Consider the following 21091-nt stretch of genomic DNA (forward strand, 5'->3'; position numbering starts at 1 on the left):
AGATATCTTCCAACGACAATTGAATGATGTAGAATTGAAAATGCTACACTAATAACCTTTTATGTGCTTGATGAAATCATGTTCCCAGTTCCGAACTGTATGTAAAATTATGTTAAAGGAATTGTGTAAAAGTGTTCCTATAATTGCTCAATTGGTATTAGCTGATCCTACCTATTTTCAATATTATTGCAGATATAACATATTTCCTAACTTCATTTGCTCTATATGATCTAATCACGAAAACTACAAGATTTGATTCTGTATTAATCTACACACCTATAAGAATACTTTGTTTTAGATAAGAGTTTATTACACTGCTATACTGTAGTGAGCTTAGCTATTTTTTTTTATTTGCACTTAATAATATTTATATTAATAATAAATATAATTTACATGATTTTTTCTTTTGTATGTGACTCAGTAGTTTACTTGGTCAGAAATTTTTATATGCTGAGTGAAATTGGAATGGTAATGCTAATGTCTTAAATCTTCATTAGTCATTGAGATAATAGTAAAAAATCTGTTATTCTGTTTTTTTTTTTTAATAATCCGTGTAATTGTCTGTGTTACATCCATGTAAGTCCTTTTAACAGAATACAGTGTTTTATAATAATTCTTGAGTCAGTAGCAATTTATTTTCAATTTCTCTCTCAGATACATATTAGAATATTTTTTTATGTACTTCTATTTTAGTTAATTAATTTATAAGAGTAACCCTTTAGTGGTAAAGTCCAATTTAATTATTAATTATATTTCATGTTAATTGATAGATTAGAGAGTATAATTTTATCTAATATTTTTTTATTATTAATATTATTTAGTGAATGACATCCTTTAACAAATAATGTAATTTTCTCCCAGATGTTACTGAGATAAGAATTACTCAGTACATATTGCTTTACTGACTAACTCTAGCTGTTGCATCTTCTAATTATTATGTTCATTCATATTTAATCTGGTCAAGTTCAGTTGGTGAATCTGTAATAAATATATTAAATCGGACTTTACCTGAACACTGAAACTTAATTAATTTTAATCAGTGGTGTTGGTGTATGATTTTCACCAGATTGCTGTCCAGTTGTAATTTCATAATGGATAGAGATTTGGTGCAATTGTATTGCTTTAGTGAACATTAAATAGACATAATTGGATAACATCTGTATGTTGGGAACTAATTAAGATATCACCTTAATATAGCTTGAATACTATACAAATTTAGTTCATCATTAGCTCAAATAATACGTTGGCACCCTTACAGATTTATATAACATATTTGTGACAGTTACAATAGACGTATTAATCTTTTCATTAAAAAATTAATTGATTGTAAACTTAATTACACTAATTTCTGTTAATACTCTACTATACTTTAAAGGATACATAAACATTATCGTTTATAGTGGTACAATACCACAGGAAATATAGTGTCCCAAGTGGAACAGTCACTATACACTTGCTGTATTAGTTATACATCCGATAAAAAAAATCAATTTTTGATTTTTAGGTTAGGATCAAGTACATCATTTATAAATATTTTAAATTTTTATCTATGCTGTTTTAAAGGCCTATTAAATTCAGACAGAACTTAAAAAGTAATAGGGTTTTGTAACCAACCATTTGTAATTCTTAATTGCTATTACTGGTCTGTAAATTATTAATAATATTAAATAATTAATAGTGTTAATGAATCCTCAGACTTACAACCGAAATTTTAAATTTGAATACAGGAATTCTAAAGAAATTTGCCAGATTTGAATGATGTCAACAGAAAACTGGTTTGTGGAACTAAGTTAACTTATAATTAATTATCTTTTGTTAACCATACATTTCCATAAATTGTTACATCAACAAATCAGAAAGAAAATCTTGGCCTTTGTAATTGCTACTTGGGGTCTCATGATGGGTAGTTGTAGAGGATGGCAAGTGCATCTAGTTGATGCCTGCCAGGTCGGTGCGGATCGGGCTGACGATCTCCGTGGACTACTGGTGGTCGCTGCGGGGCCTGGGCGACGTGGAGGCAGAAGTGGCTTCACACGCCGTGCACCAGAGGGCTGCGGACAGGATCCTCGACGGCTGCCTCAGGAACGGAGGCTTGTACATCAAGCTGGGCCAAGGACTCGTGTCCATGAACCACATCCTACTCAAAGAGTACTTGAATACTTTAAAGGTTGGAGTTCTTCTTTTTATGGTTTAAATTTTATATATCATGTGTTTTTTTTTTAGGGGCGAGGGAAAATGTTGCTTCCCTCAAAACCAAATATTCGACAAAGCTTGAAATTGTCTTATTTTAATCAAAGTGGGTTTGGGTATGGTTGTGTATAATTTATTTATAGACCTGCAAAATTATAATTATTTTCTGGTGCCATTCCAGGCTGTGTATGCCTCATGTTTAGACTGCAGTATAGAGCAAATGGCACCCGCTGTTGCCAAATTGATACTATCTGGCTTGTTAACATTAAAATTATTATATTGTTTACCATCAACATTATAGTAAGTTTTAATATATATATTATTTAAATTTACTATTTGATAATTTTTCTAATTATTGTTGTGTACACATTATGAAAGAAAAATTACACAGGCCAACAAGAAAAAAATTAATTTTGGTGCCTAGGATTTTGGAACTGATTTTAGCTATATTTGGGGCACTGAATCTAAATACACATATTAGTTTTTTTTCTATCAGCTCTACATTTGAGATAAGTATGAAAAAATAAGTAAAACTGCCTCCTTGACTCAAGCCACTTCATCACTGGGATACCCCAGTCTGGGAATCCCATTCTTCATTTCAACGTTTAAACTAAATTTGAGATCAGTTTGTGAGTTTTAGCCATGCAGGATAGATCAAAGTTGATAAAAAATTAGTTCCAGTAGAAGAAGTTGTGTAAGTCATCCTGATGTGTTTTGCTACATATGTGGAGAATACACATTAAAAGATAGACTGTTAGTGACTTTGTAAAGAGAGCTTATCATAGATACTTTGGTGTTAAGCTTGGTGATCAGGATAAATCGTGGGCACCGCAACAGGTTTGTAAAACTTGTTCACAACATTTACGCCAATGGACTAACGGTAAAAGAAAAAGTTTGAAGTCATTGTACCGATGGTTTGGAGAGCACCCAAAAACCATTTCGATGACTGTTCTTTCTGTCTAGTAAATATTTCGCGAATCAATCAAAACAACTGTAGCAAGTGGACTTACCTGATTTAGTCTCTGCAAGACGCCCGGTCCCTCACTCAGATGAAGTACCGATCCCAGCTTTTCACCAGCTTCCAGAGCTTTCTGAGGACGAGTGTTGTCCCTATAACCACTCGTCTGATACTAATGAAGGTGACAGTGATTAGGAGGGGATGTCAATAACTCCTCAATGTTTAAACCAGGATGAGTTAAATGACCTCGTCAGAGATCCTAACCTGACAAAAGAAACTTCTGTATTATTGGCTTCCAGGTACTTACTGGAACAAGGAACCAAAATTAATTTTTACTGTAGAAGAGAAAATGGTCTGCTATCTTTTATTCTCTCAAGAAGAAAATCTCGTAGTTTGTCACGATATTAATGGACTCCTGGAAAAAATTAGTCTTTCTGGATATTTTCCAGATGATTGGTGCTTATTTATTGATAGCTCAAAGCGAAGCTTAAAATGTGTTCTTCTACACAATGGGGACAAATATTGTTCATTACCAATTGCTTACTCAATGACAATGAAAGAAACATATGGCACCATAGCTTTGGTCTTGGAGAAGATAAGGTATGGTGAACATCAATGGGTGATTTGTGTGGATTTAAAAATGGTAAACTTTCTCTTCTGACAGCAAAGTGGCCACACAAAATATCCTTATTTCTTGTGCCTCTGGGATAGCAGAGACAAAACACAACACTGGGTTAGACAAGAGTGGCCTAAGAGAGAATACATAGTCATTGGAGAAAAAATGTTATTAATGAACCATTAGTTAAACAAGAGAAAATCATCTTTCCTCCACTGGATATCAAGCGGGGTCTTATGAAGCAGTTTGGGTCTTATGAAGCAGTTTTTAAAGGCTCTTGATAAGGACGGACCATACTTTGCACTTGAAAAAATGCAACACCTGAGTAAGAAATAAGTTAAAGCAGTAATATTCAACGGCTCAGAAATAAGAAAATTCATTAAGGATCAAGCCTTCGTAAATTCCATGAATGAGTCTAAGCAAAAATCCTGAACTTTATTTGTTGCAGTTGTATGAAATTTTCGGGGCCAACGAAAAACATAAAACCATGTTGATCTGGTAAATGATATGCTTAAAAATTTCAAATCCCTTGAGTGCAACATGAGTATTAAGGTGCACTATTTGCACAGCCAACGGGACCGTTTTCCTGAAAATTTAGGAGACAGCAGTGAGGAGCAAAGTGAAAAATTTCCTCAAGATATTAAAATTATGGAGGACCACTATCAAGGAAGATGGGATATGCACATGATGGCATTTTATTACTGGAGTTTAAAAAGGGACTGTTCCAAGATATATTCAAGAAGTTCACGAAAAAGAAGCTTCCGAAGTGTTGAGTGACTAGTTGGTTCCATCAATGACTTGGTACTTACTATCTTTGTATATATAATTTTAGTATATACTAAAAATATTTATAATATAATGATATTTGTATAATATAATAATGGTTGTGTAATTAAATAATAAGAAATTCAAGTTTAAATTTTTAGATTTGTTTCATGGATTAACATAAAATGTATATTTCACCTCCTTGGCAAAAACAAATGCTATATTTGACCTCAGGTAAATGTGGATCCTGTATCTAATCAAACAATCTATTATAAATAAATAAAAACTAATATCCACTGCTTGCCATAGTAAGCCGAAAATGAAATATTTATCTATTCTTCCTGGAAGGGCTGTTCATTACAATTTTCTTCATATAAAAACCACTTAGCCATGTAGGTTCTCTTGCTCACCCCGCTAAACTTAATGGCAGCATGTTCCACTGTTGCTGCACCAGCGCACCCAGTGGCAGAAATTTTTCCCTTGCCAAACTCGCTCATTAGAAAACCTGTTTTCTACTCAACATGTAGTAGAATCAACCTTAATTTGGTCAATAGTTTTTTTTAAAGAGTTTGTCATTGGCTTATAGTCGTTCAGATCCCACGAGGGTCATTCAGCTGTACAAAAATTTGCTATCTAGACTGTTTCCAAATAATAATGCAAATTTTTCATGTCGTTAGTATTGGGTTTTTAAACTATGTGTATTGTTCCACGTTGCAGGCACTTCAAGACAGATGTTTGACTCGAGGCAGTGATGAAGTTGCACAGTTATTTATGGAAGATTTTGGTAAACCACACACTGAAGTATTTTCACATTTCAATGAGGAGCCAATCGCTGCTGCGAGTTTAGCTCAGGTATGTATTTAATATCCAATAACATTTTTTGTTAAAATTTTATATTTAACAAATCTTACAAAATAAGATTACGTATTTTTCACTCAACAAAAATAATTCGTTTGCTTGAATGGCTGAACATTTTCTTCACACAACAGATAATACTCTACTTAATTTGAAATAATTACGTGTTTTTTTCCCCACAAAATATTATTTTTTTTACAGAATTGTTAGATTTGATAAGTTAAGCTCTTTAAGGGCTAATTATTCATGGAAGCTTGATTTGATTATTTTATGTATGAAGTGCTCATTAAAAAATAGTTTTAAATTATGATCAAAATTTAATATTGAGATTATGATTTGCTGTTGCAGAAAAGTGAACCGTGCTTTTTATTTCAGGTGTTTCATGCAAAAACAACAGAAGGTGATGAAGTTGCAGTGAAAGTACAGTATATAGACCTACAGGATAGGTTTGTAGGAGACATTTCTACAGTAAAACTGCTCTTGAAGATGATTGGTTGGATGCATCCGAAGTTTGGTTTTGAATGGGTCATTGATGTATGTATGTGGTTCTGAGTTGGCACACTGATTATTTTTTTAAAAATCATTTTCAGTGCCCATTGAAGTGGTTTATAAATATACTAGCTTAGCTTTAATATGTTTGAGTCTCACACCGTAGCCAAAAAATATATATATTTGTTAGTTTAAGTAATTTATATTGTGACAGGTTTTTGTGGTTGAGAAGTGGCAAATGAATCAGTATGATAATGACATGCCTACACTTTACATAACTGTTTTTATCTTGAGAAAAACATGCATACATTGTTAAACACTAGCAGATTAACTTTGACCAGATGAGAATCAGCATACTTGTTGACATCACATGACCACATTCTTGACTAATGCATGCATGAATGGCAGTGGTATTGAGGTCCACTGTGCCATTGTTCCAGCATGTCATGTAAGAAGGATTAAATTAAATTTTTTGTTTTTGGGTAGCCCTACTTAAACTCTTTGTATGTAGACTACTTCTACCGCATGCAAAATCTAACATTTAGTTGGTACTCATGCAACTGTCATGTTAATATGCTAAAAATAAAAAAAAATAAAATATTTTCAAATTTTTATTTAAAACAGTGATCAGATTCAGTAGCTACCAGTTCATATAATTTACTTTATTTAAGACTAGCTGAAGTATCCGGCATTTCCCGGGATTTGTGTAGAGTGAGATTTTTTTTTTTAAATCTCATGTAGACAGTGATTTTCCTCTTATTTAGGTTCAAGGTCAGTTGTGACAAATTCTTCCAAACTCAAATAAAACTTAAGATTTTTTTTAGATTGAAAACAAACAGAATAATAATAATAATAATATATTTTTGATATCCTGAGCATTTTATTGCAAAGCTTGAGGGTACGCAAAGTTTTTTTTGTTTGTTTATCCAGAGTATCAGGTGATGTCGATAGTAATTTTCTTCTTATTTTTTTTCGTAAGTGTGTAAAATTTCAAGAAGCACCAAAATTCTGCTTTAAGAGGTGGACAAGGGGACGGGTAATGGGTTTTCGAAATCTCTTGTGGACAATGATCTCCCATTTGTTTTGAAGGTCAAATATGCAAAATTTCATCACGCTCAGAGCAAAACTGTAGATTTGTATAAAAAACAAACCCATAAACACACTCATATCCCTACTTTATATAATAATAATAATAATAATAATATAATTGACTGTTCATCCTTCTTCATGCAGCAACAGAGCAAAGGATCAATATGATTGTTTGCACATAGATTGTTTATAGGCCGGAGAGTGACATATACTATATATAATTATGAAATTCCATCCCTAAGGGAGTGAAGAAGGGGTAAATTCAGTTTTATAATAGAAAATCATAGGAGGTAAGCCATACTGTCATATACCCTAGTAAGATCTAGCAACTTCCTATACTTCTTGGCGAAACCCATCCGCTTAGTGAAGCTCATGTCTGCTGGAGAACTAAAGGTGCTAATAACAGTTAATTTTAGAACTTTGACAATAGATGGTGATGCCTTGAATGTATAACGCGCTATTGTTTGGTTTTTCCATCATGTTTCTAGGGGTTACCTGCTTTCCCACAAAATGAAGCTGAAGATTAGAGTCTCAGTTTTGCTGATGCCTAGCCTTGATACACCAAGATTGTGCAATCAATGGGATTTTAAAAACAAAATTTCTCGTTTTTCAAGTGTTTGTTCTACTGACTTGAAACTCATGATGTTCCTTATATTAAGATGTGTTTTGTAGTGTGAACTTTTGAATGTTTCACATCATGTATGACAAAACTAGTAATTACATAACTTAATTTTTTTAATGTTTATTTTTCAATAATAGTAGTGGGTAAAACTATAGTGTATTCTGGTCTCCTAAGATAGTAATCAAATCAATTTTTAACCAATTCTGGGAATTGACACACCAAGTTTAAGTAAGCTTGAAATGGGTTCCATGAAACAACAAAATGAATAATTATCTCCAATAAATCAAAACTGAATTTAATGATTAATGCTTTCTTGATAATATTACATGAACAACATACCTTACATCAATGTTGAATCATAATTTACCAATAGAAAATATGAAAACTATAGGTTTTGTTCAAATGAAGCTAAGATTTACTAAGGATCCTTACTGTTGCTCAATTCTATTAGCTCAAGAAAACAAACTAAATCAGATAACCCTTCAAAATAATGACAGTATGAAATGAAATTCTCTACCAAATATGTAAGTATGTACTTGTACTTGAACTTGGTGCTTTAAGAGCTAGACCTCTGGGATTAAATTAAATTAACCCAAGTTCATGATTAAATCAAACTTAATAATTGAGTAAATCAGTCACTACTGTAATAAATAAAATATTAAAATAAATAATTAAAATATTGAGGAACTCTTAAGATCATAAAGTTAAATCATTGAATGTCTACCTATACAGGCAACTGTTTGAATTAAAGTATTAGTGTTTGAATTTTGGACAGTGATACAAAATGCTCTCTGATAAATAGACAGTAAATAACAGGAAAATTATAGTATCCAATTGAATCACAGTCTTACTTGATATTTCCTTGCCTACATCAACATGTTAAACTGCTCCCCACATGATAATCCACGTCATGGGTTGGGGTCATCTGCTTGATCCTGGAATCCAATGTTAGGATGAGGTAGTGGGCCCAGCTGGGCTGGGCGGATCATTGGGACAATCATACCAACCGACGTTCTCCTTGATTTGTTGACCTCTTTGGTTGTAATTGTTAATTTCCAACTATGAAAGATATTCTGGTTATCTTGTAGAACTTTCTATCAGTAATTTATTTTCTTCTGAAAATGACTTAAAATCAGTCAAATATAATAATCAATTAATCATCTTCATTTATGTCAACTGTAGACACTTCAATGGAGTCCAAAATAATATTTTATGAATTGATCACACATCCTTTAATAACTTTATATTAAATTATTCCTGATAGTAGGAAAGCTTCTTGTTTTTAAGATGGTTCAATACAGACTGTTCTTTTTCTAGAAGATTTTCTTGTTTATTCACCTTGACGACCAAACTTCAGTTCTCACGTCAAACATAAGATAATGAAAATTTATGCTTTGCTTTAAACTGTTTTCGTAAATTAAACACATATGTAGTTATAAATTTTTGTATCACTTCCTTAAAATCACATATTCAAAACATGTATTCAACTAGTCAAAACAAACAGAACAAAACCTTGAAAACAAATGAACATATCACACAAAATTTAATAATTCATAGAGAGAAAAAAAAATTACTATGTGAACTTTCATAATTGTTTTGGAATTGCTGGAAATTAATATTTAACAGAGTAGCCCAGGTAATGCCTGGTTCTGCAGCTAGTACATACTATTGCATAGTGCATTGAAATATACTGTAATAGTTGTTCGTAACTCACAGTAATGCATAGTAATTATGGTTTTTTTTCCAAAGGTGGATTCTAAAAGTTTTCAAATTTGCAATAATGCATAAAGGTAAATTTAGGCTTGTTATCATTTCCTATTAGTTTGATTCAGTTGAAAAGCATGTGATAAACAATTTCTGATGCAATAGAGTTGTTTTATATTATTTAACAATATAGTGGAATTTCATTACAATTTACCTCACTTTAAAGTACATATTTATTGTTTTCACATCCTTACAAGTTGTTTTATAGTATTTATTAACAGTTCAGTATTAATTAATTGTGGATTCATTCAGGTATGTTGCAGTGAGATTTCCTGGTACATAATTATGATTTCAGAGTTTAGAAGACAGTTGTCATAAATATTTGTATTTATAATTAATTTGTTAAAAGTAGTTTTTAAAGACCTTATGAAAGATCCTTGTCATATGAATTTTTACAGTTAATTTATTTTTCAGGTATGGAAATATTATTTAATGTTTGTTAAAACATATTGAGTTCATAAAGGAAGCACATCAAAGCCACCCATTGAATGGTTAAATGTTAGGGTATTATAATTATTATAATTATGTGTGGGTTAAATTTTCTTAAATATTGTTTTATTGTGAGAAAGTAATAAGTTGTGCTTTTTTCTTTGTGACTGTATTTATTTAATCCTAACTGTATAATGTTTTTACTTCCCCAGCACTAAGGAGTAAATACACAGTTTATCCATTTGTATTTAAAACTATTATTTATTTACAAATAAGTTAATAGAATAGCTGTTTTGTATGGGAAAATGTATCCTTATAAATATTTTCTGATTCACTCAAATTTATTTTAGGATTTGAGAGATACTCTAGAACAAGAACTGGACTTCCTGCATGAAGGGAAGAATTCTGAACGTTGTGCAAAAGAATTATCACATTTATCATTTGTGTATGTTCCAAAAGTTCACTGGGACAAAAGTACAAAGGTATGCTGAGAAATATTATTGCTACAGTTTTTGTAGGTAATTATTAATGTTAGAGTTGGGGAAAATTACATATCACTACTTTGTAGGGTATAAATAAAACTAAGTCTTTCGTTCACCTGAAATTATCAAACATTTTTAAGGAACAGTAAAAGCAAAAATGTCATATACAGTGGAATCTCACTACTACGAGAGCTGACAATGGCGAGAGAAATCCTCGTAACTACAAGTAGAGTGGAGAAAGAAAAATAATGGAGGGAGGAAGAAAGGAAGGGCGTATGTTGTCCTTCCTGCATGAGCTAATGCTGTTTCTGATGTGAAATCCCTAGTGTTCATGCCTCAGATAAGTTACTGTAAGGGGTTTTAATTTGTCTTCAACCCATCCGCACATGTAAATTTGACACCTGTAACATTATTACAGTAAAGTTTGCACCTTCAATATTCTATTAATAAAAGTGAAGTCTTTGTGTGACATGTCTCAAGATAGCGACGGTACCCCTGGGTTACACTTGATTACTACAGGAGTAAGGGGGGCAGTTGCCTACTTCCTACCCCCTCCCCCCTCCCTCCTCTCACTATCTAGCAAAACACACTAAACTAATACATTACAAAAATAGCTTTTAAGGGGAAGCTCTGCTATCGCGGTAAGACCAGAACGTTTACACAATTAAAAAAAAATGAATTGCAACAATACTTGCACAAATTGTCGAGAATTGGTTGCAGTGTCCTGGATGAAATATTACGGTTAACAACATGGAAATATGCAAGCAGGTATCATTTGGAATAAACGCATACTGCGTCCTAAAAACTGTAAAGAGAGACAGACTGCTTGTGTGGCCAATTATTGGACACACACACAAACACACATACAGACACACATAAACATACAACCACAGCCTCCCACTCTACCGAAAACCAGCGCAACAGCTTTGGGAGAGGAAAGGCAAACAGTCACTGCCAAGCTAGAGAGAGGAAGAGAGAGATAGTCAGAGAGTGAGAGAGAGAGAGACAGAAAGAGAGTGTGTGTTGTGTTGTGTTGTGTTGTGTTGTGTTGTGTTGGGGTGGTGGTTGTGATTTGGTGGCTTGCCATTGGTGTGGTGTTTGTGGTTTGGTGGTGTGGTGTGGTGGTGATGTGATATGTGGTGTGGTGTATGGTTTTGTGTGCGCGTGTGCACGGTGGGTGTGTGGGTGTGTGTCAGCAAGAAAGTACTTGTAATAACCAGTTTAATTTAGTCTGATTTACGTTGTCAAACTGACTATGCCTTATAAAACTAGTATCTTTGTAGGTCCTGTAGTATTCTGTTCACGTAATTACGAGGTTCCACATTATGCATTTAGCATTATTGTTTTTACATCCTAATGTGGAATTCAATCAGTTACAGGCTTTATACAGTTGTTTGAAATGCTTTTTCCTTTTGCCCATAAAAATTGCAATTAGGTGTGATATATTATGTATAAAAAAATATGTAACCAATTATTTGGTAATGATAATATTTAGGATGCACTTTTGTTAGCCTAATAATGAAATATGTATTATACTATTATTTTAAGAATTTCAGCGAATGGAATATTGATAGAGAAACTTTAATGCTGGGCGGGTTTGCAAAGTATGTATGGTTTGGTCATAAAGTGTTAGGGGGGGGGGGGGGAAGGGTAAGGAATTAAATAAAAGGAACATGTTTGGAAATATTATTTACATAATTTTCCCAAACTTTGAAGGATGTATCATAGTTTAGGGCTAGCTTCTGTACCCTGCACATAAAATGTCAGTGAAAACAACCAATGCAGCACAGCTTATTTGATACATTATTACTCTGGCGGTAATGCTTACTGGCCAGGAATGATTCAAAGACCCTCTTTTTGAATCCAAGAAGTATCAACCTGGCTGAAATACCCAAGACAGCACATTATTTCACAGGGAGAGAAAGAATCGTCCCTCCCACAATTCAGAGTAGCTCCATGTGACGTGGTTGCCCTGCATTGAAGTGGTTGCTGGCCGGTAAGGGTGGTGTCAAACAAGCTGCAAAGCGTTTGCTGTACTCACAGGTGGCATTTTGTGCATAGGGTATACGGATGGTCAGTTCATGCCTTGAGAGAAAACTGGAAAGAACTCAGCCTTTCCTTGCTAAAGAGTTAATGAGAACTTCTGTCTGTTTTTTCCTCAGAGAGTTCTGACTACTGAATTCATCCACGGTACAAAGATAAGCGATGTTGCATCATTAAAAAGCCAAGGCTTCTCTCTTGAAGATATTGATGAAAAACTTGTGAAAGCTTTCGCTGAGCAGATCTTCCACACAGGATTTGTTCATGCAGACCCACATCCAGGAAATGGTACAGAAACTTTTTTTAATATTGAAAACTTTTCTTTGCATCTGTGAGATGTTCTTTGTTTGCTGGGCTGCTTCATTGATAGCAAGATTGTCACAATACTATGATAGTCAATGGTAGGTAAAATTTGTATGAGGAACAGTATTTTGTAAAGTTTCTTGTGTACTCTGATGTAAGGTATATTTGGACATATCTTGAGTAAATAATTTGGATACTTTAATTTGTCTTAGTTGAAAAGATTAAGGTTTATTTAAAATGAAAATGAAGATCATTGGGTAATATGAGATGAACCAGGCGGTGGTTTAACACAACACAAGAAGACATGTCTGGAACTAATTGGGACTTCATTCAGGTTATTATTTCAGTCAGACTAAATATTTGAGAATAATTTACAAAATTTCAGATTATATTAAATACATGTAAGAAAAATGCTGTCACTTCTCATGTGATATACCCAAGTTTTAAATGCTCATAATTATAGTTTAATGCTTTACTAAGGCTTTTCATTTAGACAAATTTGCTTTCCATACTAAAAAGAGACTTTTATTAAGCAACTGCTATTCATGTATCAGATTGCGTCGTTTTGAAATAACTTTCAAATAACAGCATGTGTTTTCAGTCATTATTAATAAACAGAGATGAGGCAACAGCCGCATGAGCTGCTATCTTGAAGCAACTGCATCAACCATTTTCTTTCAGTGTCGCAGTCGATTGTAGCGACTTCATGTTGTTCCAGCCCACCAATAATCTTCCCTGCAGTTTGAAAATATATGAACTTCAGTTCATGCGAGCAAAGATTGTGTAGTCCCAGTATGTGTTGGTGCAGCGTTTAGAAGAATGAGGCAAGGATCCTTCTTGGGTTCAGATCATTGGATCGTAGACTGAAGAACGGTGCAACTGGCCATTAGCGGGTTTGCGAACCACTAGGATACAAACTTGGATTTTATAAAGAAGTATGAATCATCGTGGGTTTTGGTTACAATTAAAGCTGTGCCTATACAAATTGGCGAAAGCAGATTTTTCTGATATTTACCTAGTTTAATTGGCGTTTCTGCTGCTTTATAATACTCTTTTAATTTTTGACAGATATTACTGAAAAATTAAAGTTTTTGTCATAACCTAAAAATCCACCGATACTCTTTCACTTTTCATACTACTACATACTTTGAACTCACATTGTTTCTTAGCTAAATGTATCAGCCGTACATATCAAACTTAAACATCCTGTGTTTTAATAATGTTTTTTAATTAAGTCAAGTTTTAAAAATTGAATTAAAAAATTATTGAAATAATATAAATGGCTTCACATAACGTAAATTACTTTTACTTTTTCCCATTCAAAGGGACCACATGAAACACATTTTCGTATAAATGTTTGGTATTATGAATTTTCGCTGCAGCACATGTTAAGTTGGTATTGAAATTCCCATTCTTGAATTGTAAACATGTAATAAGTCTAGCAGTCTTGCACATTTTAAATTCTATTTTTATTTTCGTATTTTCTGAATTAATATATTTCATAGTTACCTATTATTACATTAACTTATTTTATATAATTACATATTAAGTAATTACATTTCCAGTCTCCATTAGTAAATTTGTTTCATTAAGCAACTAATGATGGAGAATGTTTGTTTTGTGACTAACTAAACATAATTAGTTGCGAATATTAGTTTTAGAGACATTAATCAAATAAATGATTTCTGTACAACTGAAACTATGTCTTTCTGCTGCAAAGAACCTGTGTACCTGCTACTAGTTATCCATCTGAGAGACTTTTCAGCACATGTAGTATTTTTTATGGTTCTGAAAGACGTTCATTGAAAAATTAAAAATGTTTTCTTAATAAAATCTAGGAATTCTGTAATCAGTGCTAGTTTAGTTAAATGTTTTCTATAATGTGCTAATGTATGGCTATGTAAATCGTGTGGAATGGTTTATTGTACTATGTTTAATGACAGCAAATTTTAGGCAAGCACCCACTTGTTTTTGTATTTATATTATTGCAGGTTTAAAAAAATAAATTCCATTTGGTTCATCTTAGGTTATCTTTCTTTTCAATTAACCTTTGTTAATACAAATAAATGTACTTTTGGAGTGCACGAGTTTCTTAGAATGAGACATTTTAGGTAATTTAGTAAATTTATAAAAAATTTTTTACTAAAATGTGTTTTCCCCTGTATCAGTTCAGAATCGGTAACAGTTGTATCGGCATATCGGCAAAATATTGGGAATCGGTACAGCTCTGGTTATAACTATTGGCCCTGGCCTTTTTGTGAGAGTGGTGCCTTCGCATACTCTTTTTAACACGAGGCTTTGAACCATTTCTTACACTTGGTAAGGACTGCTGTGGTATAAGTGGGCAGATTACCTCTCACCAAGGCAATACTGGCTTGATTCCCAGCTGGGAGAGTGAGACCTGTATACCTGTATTTTTTCCAAATGGGAAATTTGGCAGACGTTTAGAGCTGGTTTGGGTTTTAGCAGGGTACGTCCATTCCGTTAATGCTACATTCTCATTTCATTACTCATTATTGCTTCTAATGACAGAGATCTCGATAAGACGTTAAGTCCTACTTCGTTTAGTTTGTTTGCACAAAGTTTAATGTATTGTTACGAACGCTAGATACCAGACTGCGATGCCAGGTTCAGAGCTGTCTGACGGCCCTGCACGGCGACGTCTGTCCACTGACGTAAGACATGCCACACGCGCCTGGCCGGATTGCAAGGGTAGTCGCTACACCTCTCCCCCTCCGCTCCACTCGCATTGTCCTGCCTCTGCGCCGTTATATATTGCTGAGCGGCCTTGCGAATTCCGCGGGCTGCCGCGTGAAGTGGCATGAGCTAGCGATGCTATTCTCAATGATTCGAGCATGGGGTCGGCTCGGGATGACGCCACTCTTCACAACTGCTCTCGTCGGTTCAAGAAGGGCACCACAGTACTTAAGCAATGATGCTGGCCTCTACGAGGGTTCCGTGAGGTATGCCGCGACAGTCCGGAGTTCCGAGAGTCCCAAGAATGTAGGGAAGTGTGACATCGGCGAAGAGGGTGAGAGAGGAACCCCCCCACCCCTTCCTGAAAGTGGTGCGACGCGGAGTTCGACTGGATCTTGAGAGTGTGGTGACTGAGTGGCCAGGCGCGAGTTAAGGGACGTACCACTGTTGAGCTTAGCTTCAGTGAGGAGTGCGAACTGCGGAACTTAAAATACATTGAGTGACTTGAGAATAAATTTTTCGAAGTGCCAGTGATTTGTGATTGGACATTTTTAAGAACAATTATTTATTATTGATGCAAATATTAGTAATCAATAAAACTGTAAAGAAATCTAATTGGGCTATCCCTTATGGACCCAGTTCTCCCCACATTATATTAGAAATCGTAACAGTATTGAGTAAGTCGTTAGTTGCTGCTATTGTAATGGGCCACACTAGTATATAAACGGTTGTGGATTGGATCCCAACGCCTTGGTATGACTATTTTATAAGCGGTTTGGAGCCCTGTGTGACTTGGAAGGTCTGCATAATTGTGCAATATTAAACCTTGAAACCAACACACTCATCGAGCCGGCTATCAAGAGCTTATTTTGTATATAGTTTTACTACTTAACCCCCTGCACTTAACTATATTTTATTTTCAGTGTTGGTTCGGAAACTTAATAATACCAAAAGAGCAGAGCTAGTTTTGCTTGATCATGGCTTGTACGAGTACATCCCGCCACGTATAAGGATCTCACTTTGTAAGCTCTGGAAGGCAATAGTCTTGAATGACCACCCTCGGATGAAGGAGCAGGCAGCTGCGCTGGGAGTTTCAGGTAAGATGACTCATCCTATACACTTACATTGTGTGTTTTCATTGATAGTTATTTATTATTGCTGAAACTTAATACATTTTATAATCATCTACTAAATTATAAAATTAACAATTTATAAATCTTTTGTTTCTTAATGTGTGTTTCTCATTTCATGGATTTCATTTTGACTAGTCAAATTTACATTTCCATACTTTGTATGGAGTTTAGTTCTATGCTTTAAAAATAATGCAAAGAAAATAAAGTTCTAGAACTAACTTATTTTTTTTATGTACTGGGAAATTTTAAGCTATATTTTAAGTTTTTCTTGAATGTGTTAGATTTAATTGTTAACACCTGTGTATTTATTTCTCTTTTATGTTAATAGGGCAATTGCTGGCTGTGAAAAGTTTTTTCTGAACCATTTTTGTGGTGTTTATTGATTTTTAGTGATCTAACAAAGAAAGCTTGAACACCTATTTTTACATTGATTGATGTAGTCAAATCTATACATATAAAATTTGATTTGTGTATGTATGTTCCCTATGGACTCCAAAACGGCTGCACCGATTTTAATTAAATTTTCAGGCAATCTTCAGATTAGCCCAGCGGATTATCCTGTGAATTGTGGTGGCAATTGGATCAACATAAATTGTTTTTTTTTTTTTTTTTGCCATTTTGTGTCACATTTTCAATACAAATTAATACAAAATTAGATTTAGTCTATTTTTTTAGATTTTTGATCATTCACAAATAAAAGCGATATTAGGGTCGCTAGTACACAATATTTATATTTCTCAAAGATGGAGAGTCAAATTGGTGTTAGTACAACAGCCTATCTTAATGTTTGCAATCTGCTTATATTTTCTTTTTGACCTTTTATTTTGTGGTTGATTGTATGATCCATTCAGTTTTAAAAAGAGAAATTAATGCTGGATTTCAGATGGGTACCGCCCGTTCTGTATAGTCATATCACAGCACTACGTTCCATCTCCACGGAATGAAACAGATGTGTTCGGAAAATTCTTTACAAAATCTGGGCCTGATTTCACGCGGGCAAAACTAAACAAACTTTCTAGTGAAGAAAAAGAAAAGGTTCTTCAAGAAATTGAGGCCATCCACGATCGTATGCTGAATATTTTCAAAAGAATGCCGAGGCAATTAATTCTTGTTTCTAGGTATGAAATTGTCTTTAATTAATTAATTAACCAACAGTCAGTCACTACTTTTATGAATGATTGATGTATTGCAGTTTAGCTTCTGTATGAGGAAATAATTTGCATGTCTCTCTTATTCACTTATATCTTTACTACATTTTCCCCTCCCTCATTCACACTGCCCGGCTATTTGAAACTTGCTTGGTCTGTTCACCCTACGTGGTGATCCGGCTTTCGTCTTGCCAACTTAAAAGTTATCAATTCTTTCCCAGTAAAAAGCATAGCATCTAGCAAAGCTTCTATTTTATAACTCATACTGTATGAGTTAGTGTGTATTTAAAAATAACTTTACGACTTAAATATTAAACATTTGTTTAGATTTTAAAATTTTTGTTGCATAGTTCAGTCATAAAAAATTGCCTGTATAATAATTCTAAATAAATATTGACAACCATTTTTTTGCAGACTACAGGCAACTAGCTGAGATATTGACACAAAGACCTTTCAGACTTTCAGAGTTACAAATAAAAAGCAGTTTGACTGAAGAAGATCTGCAGTACATGAGGGATGTTGCTCGCAAGAAATTTGATAAAATCATGGTTGCTCTACGTTCCATGCCTAAAAATTTGCTATTAATTATTCGGTACGTTTTTAATACAATTCATAAGATGCTGCATTATTGAACTAGGGAGGTAGTAAATTATAAATGTAATTTTTTTTAAAAATTGTCCCTGTGAAATTTTCTTTACAAGAAACAGTAGTAAAATTAGATGCAGTATTTTCAATATGTGGTCATGATGTATTCAATATTTATAATGTGCTAATGTGAAAGGTGTTAACTGGAGACACAGTTTGATAGCAATGCAATCTAAAATCGAAGCATATGTATATAGACTTTCCAGAGGATGTAACATAAAGAAACAACCTGGAAAAGGTCAATAACCAAGTGCAATCTTTATTTGTTAAAGTACCAGTAGTATTTTATAGCAGCATGTGTTGTGTAAGACAAGTACAGTAAAACCTTTTTGTTGCGACCCCATTTATTGCGACCACCTCTCTATTACAACCCGATTTCGAGGAACCGTGAAAAAATTGCCGAAAATCCGAAGATAAACAGACAGAAAATAAGTTTCTTGTGGTGAGTAACGTGTTGCTGCGTTTCTCTTGCCGAGTGCTTCCTGTCGACCGCTGTCAGCGCTTAACAACCCCCATTCCACGTCCCTTTGTCGGCAGGGTGCAGATAAAGGTTTTTGTGGCAACGTGTTTACGTTTAGCTTATTGCGAGTGTCTAGTGTGGTACGCAGTTAAGGCAAAGCTACCTGCTGGATTTCTCTTGATTTTGATTACTATCGGTTGACAATACACAGCGACCGACTGGATGCACGCCCGCCTCGACTTGTTTTAACTGCCGCAGCGATGTTTATTTTGACAGCTCAAGCAATTAATTTTTCCCGTGGGTTGATAGAAAAAGGTCGCTTCACCCAGCATAAAAAAAAAGGCTACGCCACTTATTCCCCGCGCAGGAAACACACTGGCTGCCGTCTGTCTACCCCGCATTTATCTTTCTTCTAACATTCCACGTTCTCCTCTCGCGCGAGCAATAACTAGGGCCACGATTATATGGTGAATCGCGAAATCGCGAAATTTTCCGCGAATTTATATGGAAAATGCGAAAAAAGCGATTTTTAAGAAAAACCGCTAAATAACACCGAAATTACACAATACAAGTCTCTTATATTTTAATGTGAAAAGCTTAATAGTCAAGACTTGCCCGGGTCCTGGTTGATAAGCTGGAAAAATTTCCTGCCTTGCATTTCTACATGCTTCCTCTAATCAGCTTTAGGGCGCCGTCTGGTCAGCGTGTGTGTTAGTGAAGCGGGATGATAAGATCGACGCTCAATGGTAGTTCTAGCGCGGTAAAACCTCTAAGTGCAAGGCTTCTGAACTGGCGCGCAGTCATCTCGTTCCCGTCAGATAACAGTGAAATTTGAGCGGTGACCATAACATTATATGGCGGAAAAATAAAGATAAAGGTGTAATGCATTTCCCTATGATACTTTCAAGAAATTTGTAACGGGTTTTTTACACCTAAAACTTCGAAAACATGTCTTTTAGCCATTTTATCTCAAAAGAACCATTAACAAATTCTTAAATGCTTTTCGTAAACAGACTCCAGTCGGATATATAGTATAGTTTGGAAATTGCGTAGGTTTTTCGTGGCTGTGCGCGGCACACGACTGTAGTTGCCATGCGTCACGCGCCGAGAATGTTGTCCGGCAGGAAGGGCGAGTATAGTTCATTTGCGGCAAAAATGAATACTTTTACGGCCCTGCTAAATTTTTCCATTAAATAAATTTTGAAGTTTCAGTGATTTTCCTTCAGAAATAATGTTGTGTAACTAACAAACAATTTGTATCAAAACAATTAACGGTAAATGGCTGTCGCGGGGGCCCTTAAAAATTTTTCATTTTACCAGAACTGGACTATACAAACCTGGCTTTAGTCGCACACAGTTTGGTGAAGGTGAGGAAGGATGTTGACAGTTTCACATGCCAAAGGACGTTGAAGTAGGAGGGGGAGAGAGACACGATGGTTTGTATGCCTGGGAGGGATGAACCTTGAAGTCTAGACAAGGGAAGGAGAGGTAAGCCGTATGACGTCATGCATCCGCCGCCTGTGCTGCCGCCAGCCTGTCTAGACGATATTCCCGCGCTCCCACTTACGTTGCACAAGCTACTGCTGCCGTATTTTTAAAGGAAATGTCCCATTATTTTTTTGTTATTCTCACATGAACATTATTGGAAATATTAAAGCCGACACAAAAAATACGCTGTGTGTTAAAGTTAACAGATTTTAATAATCTTTCATTTTGTTTTGTTTTAAATTTTTTTTCTTCTGATTTTCACATTTTGGTCAAAATGTCCAATTTTTTGACGGTTCTCGAGAATGTATTCGTAAAATCACTGCTTCGTTAAATCCGGGGTTCGTGACATCGGGGTTCTAGTGTATTTAACTACGGCAAGCAAGAAATCGTACATGTAATCTAACCAGTAAAAATAAACTGTCTATTGACATATTTTCTTTAGAGGTGGCCTGTAGGGCGACGGACTTGTCATGAAGGTTTAAAGCACAGCCGTCTAGCATTGTGAGTGACAGCATCCTGCCATTGTATGGCTGGTTTCTTAGCGAGTAGCGGTTTGGGAAAAGGGGTTGGGGGGGGGGGGGGGTTGAAATCAACTGAAAATTTCGGAAAACATCTATTACGACCCCCCCTCTATTCCGACCCTATTCCTGGGAACCGTGAGGGGTCGTTTCAGAGAGGTTTGACTGTAAATAATTCAACAGTCAGGAGATGGTGCACATAAAATTATGGTACAACAAACAATTTTATGATGTCATTCTTATAGAAGTGATCAAATGCATTTTAATTGCAGTAGTAAAAGTTAAAAGCAAAATAATTTAGTTAATATTATTTTAAATTAATAATACACGAATAAGTCAGTAGGTTTGCAATGCAACATTTGCAATGCATTTCAAGCATCCAAGTGAGCACCTTTATTGG

At 34.6% G+C, this 21091-nt stretch overlaps 1 protein-coding gene across 4 annotated transcripts in view; it reads left to right on the top strand.

Moving 5' to 3' along the window:
- LOC134544257 (uncharacterized aarF domain-containing protein kinase 5) overlaps window positions 1-21091 on the top strand; it is a 42530-nt gene that overhangs the window by 16480 nt on the left and 4959 nt on the right. Inside the window, exons 3-10 of one of the 4 annotated variants that reach the window (XM_063388467.1) lie at window positions 1948-2167; window positions 5247-5381; window positions 5760-5918; window positions 10128-10259; window positions 12422-12587; window positions 16223-16396; window positions 17316-17550; window positions 17995-18098. In XM_063388467.1, the coding sequence (XP_063244537.1) occupies window positions 1948-2167; window positions 5247-5381; window positions 5760-5918; window positions 10128-10259; window positions 12422-12587; window positions 16223-16396; window positions 17316-17550; window positions 17995-18013 (1240 nt within the window). In that variant the 3' untranslated portion in view covers window positions 18014-18098. Of the gene's footprint in view, window positions 1-1947; window positions 2168-5246; window positions 5382-5759; window positions 5919-10127; window positions 10260-12421; window positions 12588-16222; window positions 16397-17315; window positions 17551-17994; window positions 18173-21091 lie in introns of those variants that run through there. The other 3 variants (XM_063388466.1, XM_063388465.1, XM_063388468.1) reach the window with 3 other exon arrangements.

The sequence above is a fragment of the Bacillus rossius genome, chromosome 1, assembly GCF_032445375.1.
Source record: "Bacillus rossius redtenbacheri isolate Brsri chromosome 1, Brsri_v3, whole genome shotgun sequence".
NCBI classification, from domain to species: domain Eukaryota; kingdom Metazoa; phylum Arthropoda; class Insecta; order Phasmatodea; family Bacillidae; genus Bacillus; species Bacillus rossius.